Raw genomic sequence first — 11,613 nt, forward strand, 5'->3', positions numbered from 1 at the left:
GACTGGCCAAAAGCCCTGAGATATAAACATTCAGAAAAAAATCTTACCAAATACTTTAAATTTTACAGGCCTAAAAACCAGAGGTCTTCAAGGGCCAGGAAAACTGCAGCACAGTCCATTCAAGGAGTCACACAAGGTTTTGAAAGATGAACAGCTATGTCCAGGGTCTAAGAGTAAAAAAAGCCAGGAGGACTGGCTCCGGACGCCACACAAACTCAGCGTCACACTCACTCATTGAACACACAGCCTGTTTCAACTGTTTATTAGTGGACCTAATATATATCATGATCACAGAAGGAAAAAGCTGTACCACTTACAAATGGGTATCCAGATAAAATGAAAACCTTAAGCTCCACTTAAAACATTCTTCAAGCAGTTAACAGTCAGAATAATGGACTACAAGCATAATGCATTTGATCTGTTTGCACACACAAGAAACCATACAATAGCCAAAAGTTTCAATTAAACTGGTAAAAAGGTGCAAATTAGTACAGTTTTACAGAATAGATGGAGATTAAATAATGCACACAATTCCAGTTAAATGCATACCTGGGAAACAAAATTCTTTTTTTGTTTAGAAGTTAAGAACAAGTCATGAAACCATTGGCTAAAATTGTAATTGAGACTGCAGTGTTACTTTGAGGACTTTCTCATTCAGCTACAAAGCTGGTGTGCAAACAAACCATCAGCATACATTTAAGATTATTTCTTTAGTGCCACATGAGATACACAATTACATGGCTTAACAGAGAACTCAGATACAGGGTTCAGTCCATTGATTTTGCAAATTGCATACAAAAGGCAAAACTTGTCAGCTTTAAAAGGTAGTAAGTCCATACGAAAAAAGCCAGGGCAGGGGAACAAAAGCACTGCTGGTTCTTCATATAAAAAATATATATATAAAAAAAATAGCGAAACAAAAAACCAGGGCAACACAAAAAGCAACGGGCTGCGGAACGAGGGCACCGTTACGTCCCGGAGGTGTAAGTGGGCTTCTTCATGGAGTCTTGATGGCACAAACGCATTGCATTACCACAGTGAGGCTCTTAAGGTACTCCCCTTCTGTCATTACAATGGCACAAACTCTTTACAGGATTTTCCATGCGTACTGTTCTCATCGCCAAACATTTCACAAATAACATCAGCACGTTCTGAGCAGAAAAATTCAGGTTTTGGGACATTACAGAAAAAGAAAAAACATGAGCAGAAACACAAGCTTGATTCAAGTATAACAGGTTTAAAATACATTAATGTACTTTAAGAGTGAAACAAAATGTGCAGAAAAAACAAGAGAGGTATACCTTTGTTAGCTGGGCCAGAGAAATAGAAGCAGCAGAATCATCAATCTGTTCATGGAAAATTAAAAACATTGGAATTTAATACTATGATAAGGCACACTTCAAAAGAATCTGGCCAGGTGGGCAAATCTATACTTCATACAAGCAGAATAAATTTGGAATGTTCTCAAAAAGGCAAATTTCCAAGAACAGAAAACTAGATTTTGTGAAATGTTTACAGCATACTAAAATTTAAGGAATCAAAAACCTTCCAGAGGCTGCACACTGAAGCTACTGCTGCCTCTCAAAAAAGTAGTATCACATGTGAGAACAACCAAAACAGAAGTGTTCCTGAAACTAAAACAAAGATTGATTACATAATTTATAATGCTAGCCGGTCTACCTTTGGTAGCTAAATCCTCTGTAGAATAAATGCAGAACTAAAAACATTTCTAAACATATATGCTTGTAAAAGATCACCCAGGTTTAAAGATTGCCACAATAAAGTGTTTCAGCAAGCTAGGTTTTCTCCGAATTAAAAGTTATTATAGTAAATTTCCAAAGTCTGGAATCTGTAAAGCGAACAAGAAAATGGAGGCAGTATTAATGAGCCAGTCTGTCTTTGAATACTTTTTTTCCTACACATTGAATAATGTCCTATTATCACTTTATAAAAAGTGAAATTATTCAGTAAACAGGCAGCCTGCATATTTAGCAAAAAAAAAATTTCACTCCTTTGGGAACTTGCACTACTGTTTTAACAGTGAGCAGATGAATTCAAGTCTTTTATTCTGATTTTTACAGTATTCTCTACTTTCCAAAAGGCATGTCGGACTCTTTAATGTCAAGTTTTCACTTGGTCTCCACCTATGCCACATAATCTTTGTTAGAGTACAGTAAATGAAGCCTGCATATAAACAAACTTGGTAAAATTATGAAGCAACACAAAAAGTTAAACACAAAACTGAAAACTGATTGAGGATGACCAATAACTTATATACTGCTTAAAATTTCAGAGTCAAAAGCAATCATCCTTAAGTGAATATCAACATAAATTGTTTTACAAGTACAGTTTTTATTGTAAAACCAGGATGGCATGTGGGAGGAACTTCATAGCACGAGACACTAGCAGTTACTTTGAAAGGATAATAATGCACCATCATTCATTTAAATGTATTTTAAAATGAGATTTTGCCTATTTCATGCAATGTCATATGTTCTTAAAACACATCCATCAGATTGTGCATTATGTTCAAGTGGTCTAAACAAACTATAAAAAACTACTGTTGAACATTTATATGTAGATCTTTACACTGCATTAAGGTTTATACAAGTTTATAAAGTTCTATACATGAAAGTTACAGCTATAAACTGAAACATTCCTTCTTTAGAATTAAAACTGATAAAATACTTAGAACAAATTACTGTTAAATTCCAAAAAATAACAACTGACTACAATCAATATTGAATATAAAAAAAAAAATCAGCTCATCATTGAGGATTTAAGCGGGGGGTGGGGGCCGATGTTGGGGTGGATGGGTTTGGGAATAAACAAGATTTCAAAAGGGGAGAAAGCTGATGAAACTACTCTAAAAATGCATCTGTATGTGAACTAGCCAATGGCATCAGTTTCCTTCCTCTATTTATGGAATGAAGAAATATAAATCACAGAAAACTAATGAACACAGTTAAACCGCTTAGATTTAATGTAAACTGCTGATAACTATTACTCAAAATATGATTCAAAGTCAGTTAAAATCACAGTAAGGGCAATTACTCTGTGAATAAGAATCAGGAGGTATGAAAGGTAGGAGTGTTTTGTTACAATGACTAATAGTTATTATTTGGGTTTATCAGTTTCTCCCCAAATTTCCTTCCTATACTTTCCACTGTCAGATTTATAGACAACACCCATTCTAGTGATGTCACCCACCAGTACTTTTATCTAGGTCTTGTCTGACTTCAATCTTTCCAAGTCCATCAAAGTGCCCATCTTCATCCAATTATGGTTCATCCTTCGCACCATGTGGAGAAACCATTTCAGCTGGTTTTGCTTCTTTACAAGCTTTTCCATGGCAAGCATTACTTGTCTCTCCTCCACCAAAGCTTTGCAAGTTCACCTAATTCTCAGAGTCATTTAATGTTACTAATGTTCCACATTCTTCTGTCACATTTCACTGTACTGTAGACCCTAACCACTACTTTATCTGAACTATGACTTTTTACTTTAGTAAAATTTGGATAACATTAATTAAAAACCGCCACAAGACATAGTATTACTGCATTCTAAAGGGTGCAGTGACACTTCTAAATGTATTTGTCTGTGTAGCAGAATGACTACTCACACATGGTTGCTGTGGATTTTTTGCTGGACTTCCCTTTTTCATAAAAACTTATTTTTATTCCTTTGAACCAATAAACTAAACACTGTTGCTAATCAAGGGCATTCACCATGTTACAGAACTGAAAGAACATGAAAGGTATACTATATAGTGTGTACTTTAGGGATGTACTATACATCACACAACTGAAGCAAGAAACTGAAATTTTGCAGATGCTTCATCTATTAACAGTCTAATTAGCGATCCTAAAAATTAATTACAAGCAGGTGCAATCAAGTCTATTTTGTCCATATCTATCACACCTTAGAAGAGCTGAAAGACATTATTCAGTGGCAATCAATAGACAAGGGAATTACCGGGAAGGTCACTGGTGGAATCACAAGGGCAGAAAGAGTATACTATCAAAAACGTTTAGAATTAACAAATGAAACTGAGGACTTAAAGTCAATTGAGCGAAACTTTTTTTTTTTTTAAATGTTCTATTTTGAAATGCCTACAACAGATTGCATATTGATTTGGCCAGTTAGGAATATTCAGACCACAAAAAATTTTGATAAGTGTAAGCAGAGACCAACTTGAACAACTGTAATATTAAATGATGTATGTGCATAACAGATGCAGTCATCTTTAGACCAATAAGTACACACCACCCACTTTCTAATATGTAATGTACTAGGTGAAGAAAATGGTGCAGAACACTGAATATTAATTCCAAAAAAATCTTCGAAAATGTCTGCATCATCATGCCCACACTTAACAAAAAAGCTCATTTTTAAATTAAAAACCTATTTGGAAGAAAAATCTGTAAAAGTTTGAAATAGTACTGTAATCTTAATTTGCGCTTTGTTAAAAATCTACATTTTCATGAATATGTAAATCAATTGATAAAATGCAAGGGGTGTGCCTTATCATAGTTCAATCTTTGCAAACAATCTTAAAAAAATTGGCAACTCCGCAGTACAATGTAAAATGAAAGATGACACGCAAAACACTTTTATTATCAAAAAACAATCCACACAGCAGGATTTACAAATGCAGTACTTGGACACAGACAAGCTTTGAACATGAAATCATGTTCACCAATGGCATTATCACATGATCAGTAAGATCATACATTAATCTGTACAACTTGGTCATACAGGTAATATTCACGTGATTTCAATATGAAATACAGTGCAGGTTTTGCACAAACTCAAAATTTCCAGAAATTCATAAATTACATTGTGTTACAACATATTATGAATACTAGCATCAGAAATTAATATTTTCACAGAAAAATTAAAAAATACTTTAATTTTAAAACATGTTTCAAAATTAGATACTGATAAAAAGCATTAATTTTACTCTTAGATATGAAACATATTGTGAGAGTAGTGATTTCATTTGCTTTTATTTTTGTTTGTTTTTTTTATTTATTTTACATACTGCTTTTGATGGTCCACTTGAAGGTTCAGAACGGTCACTAGAAAGCAAAATCAAAACAAACAAGAGTTAAATATAAGCAAAACAGTGCATTTATTCCATCTCTTAATATATGGTTTGAACAGCCATCAGCTCACAATGTAAATTATGAGCCTTTTGATTTGAGTTGTTCTGTTATGTCAAAGACTTGTGAGGCTGAAAACGTAATTAAATATAGCTAATAAAAACACATAAGCACTCAGAATACATGCAAAACACAACTTAAAAAAAAAAAAAAAAACTATGCCATAAGTTGAAGATTTAGTAGGCAGTTTTACGACATAGATACACGTTGGCATTGTTTTGAAACCTACATCTGTGAGTAAAAGTTTTAATGTATGGTAGTTTTAAGTAATTAATCAGTTGACTTATAAATTATTAAAAGATATCTAAAGGCCCTGTCACATTACACAGTTTTGGTATTTAGGAGCAATCATGATGTGACAGGAGTCTTATAGTCCAACATACCCAGGGACTATGTCCAATCAATCTGCGACTTGCCCTGACAAAACAGGTGTGACTTTGTCTTAAGTCGCAAGGTTAGGCTTGTGTATGCAGGAACTGACAGCTACATATAATGCAACAACAAGGATAAATAAAACAGGTGGTTTGGAACTTGTAGGCTGAAGAGAGGTTTGACTGATTTCTTGTGTTTTACACACCAGAATGCAAAAAAGGGGAAAAAAAAAAAGCAGCTGAACTCTTAGTACCTGGAAAGCATTCATACACCAACAGCTTTGTCAGGGAGCGTGTAAGTGATCATCAGAAAAAGGAACAAGTACATGATTTTGGAAAGTTTAAAATGTGTTGGAAAGTCATCCCAGAGTTTGCTAATTTCTCATTCCCTGTCAGCAACTGAGGTCATCAAATTAGACACCCTGTCCAACTAGAAGATATGTAATGTGATGCTGGGTTAACAGGTAAGACACTGTCTTTAATTGAAGTAGAAAGAGAACAAGCTTTGATTACTGTGTTAACTTTTCTGGAAATTCATTTTCTCAGTCCAAACACAAGGGGGGTACAATGGCTGAGGCAAAGCAAAAAAAAAAAAAATTCATTCATTCATTCCAACTGATGGTTTCCTGTTGTCAGCACAGATTATGCCATCATAACAATGTAATGGGCCTACATGGCAATATTATACAATGTGAATATAGTGAGGAAGGGTTCAAATTTCTGTTTTGATGTAAAAGTAGGACATGGGGTTGGGGCAGATAGGGGGAAAAAAAACAAACAAAAAAAAAAAAACGCACACAACAAAAAAAGATCACCCTGCATGAACATAAGCATTTTGTATACTATAACAAAAGACACAAATTAAAAACTTAAATGAGGAATGCTAGTTAAACTGAAATCCAAACCTAGTATCATGCAGAGGGAATGTGCACATCCTTCATATGAGAGGGTGATGCCTTGGGTATTCAACAGAATTCAGACAATCAGTATACAACTATAACGTGAAATTATACTTACATGACATATGTTTTGCTGGCGGTTTTGACACCCCCAATAGGAATCCTTCTAACAATCACAGAGGAATTCTTTGGAATGAGGGCAGCATCATCAGTATATTCTAAAACGAAGTGGAAAAAATAAAAAAATTTTTTACAACAGGTACTCTGTAAACTCAGATTAAAATCAAGCATTCCAGCAAATGACACAAGCAACTCTCATTCAGTTAATGTCCATTAGGTACCCTGGGGAGTATAAAATGTATAGAAATGTAAAGTACTTTTCATGTTTCCAAAACAAACATGTGTACATTATACATGTAAAACTGTGTGACCTAGAAAGTGAAATATTAAGCTACAATGTTGCTGATTAAATCCCCACTACTCACTAACTGCAAGACCCCAAGAAAAATCACTTAACTTTTTAAATATTCCAACTATAGAAAACTATATACTGTACATACATAAATGCACACACACACTGTATACATTATATGTATAACACAATGGTAAGACTGATGTACAAGTCAGTAAGAACAACAACATCAGCTAAATATAACAGTCCATTGCAACAAGTACAATCAGCAACCTTTTACTAAAAACTCCTGAAATAATCAAGTCTCCACAGGCTTTTATGTAAACTGTATGAAGTTGAGAATGAGTGATAAAATACAAGGACTACAACAGCATAATGCATACAATGCTGAACCATACTTATGGCAGAAACAAACATTTTCTGGAATGACAGTTATTACTTGAGACTTCCACAAAAAGATGTTAAATTGTTATAGCCTTCTGACTAGCAATGCAACTTGTGAAGCAAAAAAACAAACAAAAACAAAAAAACACAAAAAGTGTGGTGCATGTTTTACAACAAAGTCCATATGGAATAATGCCTGATAAGGAAAAATTTAAAAATGGCTAAATTTAAAGCTTATGATACAAGTCAAATGTCAAACTTGGCCAGTTTTCTATGCATGCTGTAGTGCCTCAAATGACATCAGAAGCAAGTGAAGGGGCCACTAGCATGAAGAGGTTAGGCATGCCACACTCATGTGTTGCGATACATTATGGATTAAGGCCACTCGATTCTGTCTAAACTGTAAATTAGGTTTCAGATCAACAGAACAGATGGCAGTCCATGATCTGGTGAGCTTCAAGTAACCAAACCTGAACAGTACTGTTATCAGACTGGCCCATTGTGAGACATTGTTATGGGTCTGCCGTCAACGCTGCTACCAAAATGGCAGGTAATTAACCACGCACCTGCAACTGACAGGACGATGAGGAACCCTTGATGCAAGGCAACCCACAAGAGGCCCTCTGCTTGAACTTTGCAGATATCTGTCCCTACAATAGCACAATGCCAGGGACACACAAACAGAGCTGTTGCACTCACATTTGTCAATATTATGTGTGCATGTATTGTCTTGCTCTTCCTTTTCTTCTAACCATAAACCCAGCAAGCACCTTTGGGATGCCCTGTATTGCAATGTCCAGAGTCATGACCTTTTATCTACCAGTTGCCACTGACTTCATCGAGATCTTCTGCAAAAATGGGATAACATATCCACTGCAGACTTAGACTTTTAAACACAGATGCCCGTGTCAAGTGTGACTCACATAAAGGCATGCGACACAGCTACAGGTATTAACTTTTACAGTTGGTAAGGTTTCTTTTTGCTTTTCTTGTTGTGTTTATTTTCCCATTATCTCATTTAAAAACAATGAAGGTTAAAATCCCATCGAAGCAAGTATTGCATACCTTTTTCCATTAGTATATGTGCACTGGCTTTTACTGAAATCAATTCTCTAATCTGCCTTATTTATACAAAATATTGATTATGGCAATGGCTTTCATCAGTGTTCTCCAATATCAAAAACAGGCATATGAAATTTTCTCTGTAACAAATGCATGTATTACTAAAATATCTAACCATGACAAGAACTGTAATCAGTTAAATATGGAATGGGGAAAAATACCAACGTATCTTGCAAATAACATGAAGCAGCACTTCAAAAATTCAATACACAGAATTCAGGACTATGTCTCAAAGTCACTTTGTATTTTTGTGTTAAAACAGATGCTAAACTAAACATTTGCAGCCACCACACCCTACAGATTAGAAAATGACTCTTGCTTTCGTCTCCTTGAATAAATTTTAAAATTTCAGAATGCTTTTTCTAGTAATTTCATTTTTTCCACTACAATCTAAATATGTTTACTTTTAAACACCACCCCATGTACCAGATATCAAAAAAAAATAAATAAATAAAAAAACTACTCCGAAATAACACGGTTGAATCTGGGTTCTCGTTTTATACTTAAGTCAGTCTAGCTTGACCCCAGGTTACTTAAACAGACAACAAGCTTATGAAAACAGATACACAATATAAGTTTCAAAATTTAAAATGTGAATTTCCAGAATATATCAGGTCACAAGTTTTCAATTACGTGCAAAATCAATATTCTATATAATATTCTATTCTATATTTGCGAGTGATTACTTGGCAGACGCAACATTTTTATATGCTGTATATAGAGTATTTGAAGGTATTTTAAACTTTCAATAATTATTTCGTTTCAAACTTTTTATTTTGGGATTGCAAGGTCCACGTGTTAGACTAGTATTAAAAAATGCACTTGTTAATTTGGAAGTCAATATTATATACGTACTGTGGAAAATGCTATTAAACACCATCTTGGCAAGACTATCTGCAACAACCCTTGTACAACCAGTCGATTTTAGAACAATCTGAGGCAGAAAGTAACCAGACAAACTATGAAACCAGCACAGAATTTGAGCGGGTCAGACAGACGAAAACAAGGGAAAGGCAGCAACAAACATTTATCTAGGTCATGAGATTATCATTAGGAATTAAAAAAAAAACACTCATAATAAATTTCAACATTTGTTATTCTGTTAATCATTTTACAAACACGAATAAGAAAAACTAAACATTTCGTGCCAGGGACTCTTCAATTAGGTTAAAAGTGAGCTTATGTTTTAGTTACACAATGACAGGCTCACTACATCTAATCTCACAGCTAAAGGAGTTTAACTGTAAAGGATTATGCCATATAAAGCAGAGTTTCTTTCTTTTAATTGGAGAGGGAACCTTGATGATGTATGATCAGATGAAAACACTGTACCCGAGTGTCAAACAAATACACCTCAATTACTCTCACTATTATACAATTCTTAAACAAACCATGCTGTCAACCCATCTTCTAAGAAAACGACTGTTTCACTACGTGGAAAAGCGGCCTAAACTCGAATCTATTCATATCCTTCTTGCAAAAGTGGGGGTTTGATTACGAAGCCAGTTCAAACCTGGTTTCTCTATCCCGAGGCACTTATTTTTGGGATGTTCCCAGCAATCGCCGCCCTACTTCTGAATTATACAGACTTATCGATCTTAGGTGTTTTCCCCTTCATTTACTACAAGATTGTTCGACACTCGCTTAACCACCATTGACTCATCTCACCCAGGTCATCACTTGTTCCAAAAATTTACTTCTGGTTAACGCTTTAAGATAATTAAAACAGTTAAACGGTTTGCTTAACTGTACCATGAACCTCACAATCCAGCAATTTGGACCGTCTTCTATGCTTATTCGTGTTTTTTCATATACTTTATGAAGCTTCGAAGCTTTTTGTACGTGTGTGCGCGCGCACGCACGCACATGCTTTCACTTGCATATTTCTTTCATAACTGCACTATTCTGCAAATACGTATAACGTATGTGGTTTAACTTATTTGTATGTGATGTATTATGTTAAACAGCTCTAAAGCTACCAAGTTAAACTCATGTACCTGAAGTAAAGGCGAGTAACAATGATCGATTAACATGTAACATATCAGGACCACCCCCATCCCCGAAAGGTATACCGCCTCTAATTATACAATCAGTCCGTGATCTTCCTAGCGATTTCGCAACCTCCGCTGACAGCGCATATTCTTTAGATTTTTTTTTTTTAAATCGAAATCCCATCCATTCTTCCTTTATGCATTTAACCACTCGAATGGAACTCCCTGATGACCCTTTCTTTACGGGTTAGTTTTAGGACAAAGTGCGCGGTGCCAGTGTTTCTCCGATGATCTAACTTAAAGGTATCAAAATAAAACAAAAAAGAGAATCATACCTTCGTTTGTCTGAGCATTGGTGATCTGTAGGTCGCAGTCGGCCGCCTTCAGTTTCTCCCTTCCCATGATTTGTTTCTTCAGGTCGCAGAGAGCGATGTGGAGGCCATCGAAGGTGACTGTATCATAGTTGAGCTTGGATGAAAACTTGTAGTGCACGCAGGACATGGTCGAGTCTCAGTGAACAAACCAAGTCGAAGTTCTTACAGGAACTCGGCTAGCAGCAAAAAGCAAGCCCCTGGGCCGAGCCGAGGAGACGACAGTGCAAGCGCCGCCTAAAATGGCCGGGGAGCAAAGCATAGCTCAGGCCGCCATCTGCGGAAACGCACGCACTAACAAGTCTTGACTACGCCGAAGATCCAGACTTCGCTCGCCTTTAGAAGAACTTGCTCAGATCACTACCAATTATCCACTGAAAATAATAAGGAAAAACATGAACGAAAACAAAAAATTGTTATGCCTCGCAATCGAGAAAATGGTGCCCGTCTCTCAGCTCCGCAACACGGCACGACGCCGGCAAGACGCACAGGACGTCACAATAGATACACGCTGCGCCGCTCCATCCTGTTGCGCACTACGTAAGCGGAGACAGGCGCAATGCATGTCGGGGTAGGGTGTTCAAGCAATTCTGGTGGAAGGTTGTGTTCTGATAGGGTGATGTTGAAAACGAGCTATACATTTACAACAAAGAGGAATCTAAACAGTGGGTGTCATTTTATATATAAGCAGCCATTATTTAATGTTTGAGTGTTTAAGTATCCTGACCCGTTGTTTGATAGAAGATAGACCTGGAAGTAGCACATAAGATATATATTGGATGATGTAGCTGTCCCACGCGACTCCGCTCAAGTAGAAGTTAAACAGACCAAACTTTAAAAGTCTATATATTTTTTTTTAAATTTGTAATGAGAAGAATATATATTAATATCTTTCCTA

At 35.8% G+C, this 11,613-nt stretch overlaps 1 protein-coding gene across 2 annotated transcripts in view; it reads right to left on the bottom strand.

Moving 5' to 3' along the window:
* The window catches only part of rbbp6 (retinoblastoma binding protein 6), a 36,382-nt gene extending 25,172 nt beyond the window's left edge, over nt 1–11,210 (bottom strand). Inside the window, exons 1-5 of one of the 2 annotated variants that reach the window (XM_039774117.1) lie at nt 10,680–11,210; nt 6,554–6,653; nt 5,045–5,081; nt 1,302–1,346; nt 235–1,151 (exon numbers count right to left, since the gene is read on the bottom strand). In XM_039774117.1, the coding sequence (XP_039630051.1) occupies nt 1,047–1,151; nt 1,302–1,346; nt 5,045–5,081; nt 6,554–6,653; nt 10,680–10,845 (453 nt within the window). In that variant the 5' untranslated portion in view covers nt 10,846–11,210 and the 3' untranslated portion in view covers nt 235–1,046. Of the gene's footprint in view, nt 1–234; nt 1,152–1,301; nt 1,347–5,044; nt 5,082–6,553; nt 6,654–10,679 lie in introns of those variants that run through there. The other variant, XM_039774116.1, reaches the window with a different exon arrangement.
* Between the last annotated feature and the right edge of the window lie 403 nt (nt 11,211–11,613).

This window comes from Polypterus senegalus, chromosome 13, assembly GCF_016835505.1.
Source record: "Polypterus senegalus isolate Bchr_013 chromosome 13, ASM1683550v1, whole genome shotgun sequence".
NCBI lineage: Eukaryota > Metazoa > Chordata > Cladistia > Polypteriformes > Polypteridae > Polypterus > Polypterus senegalus.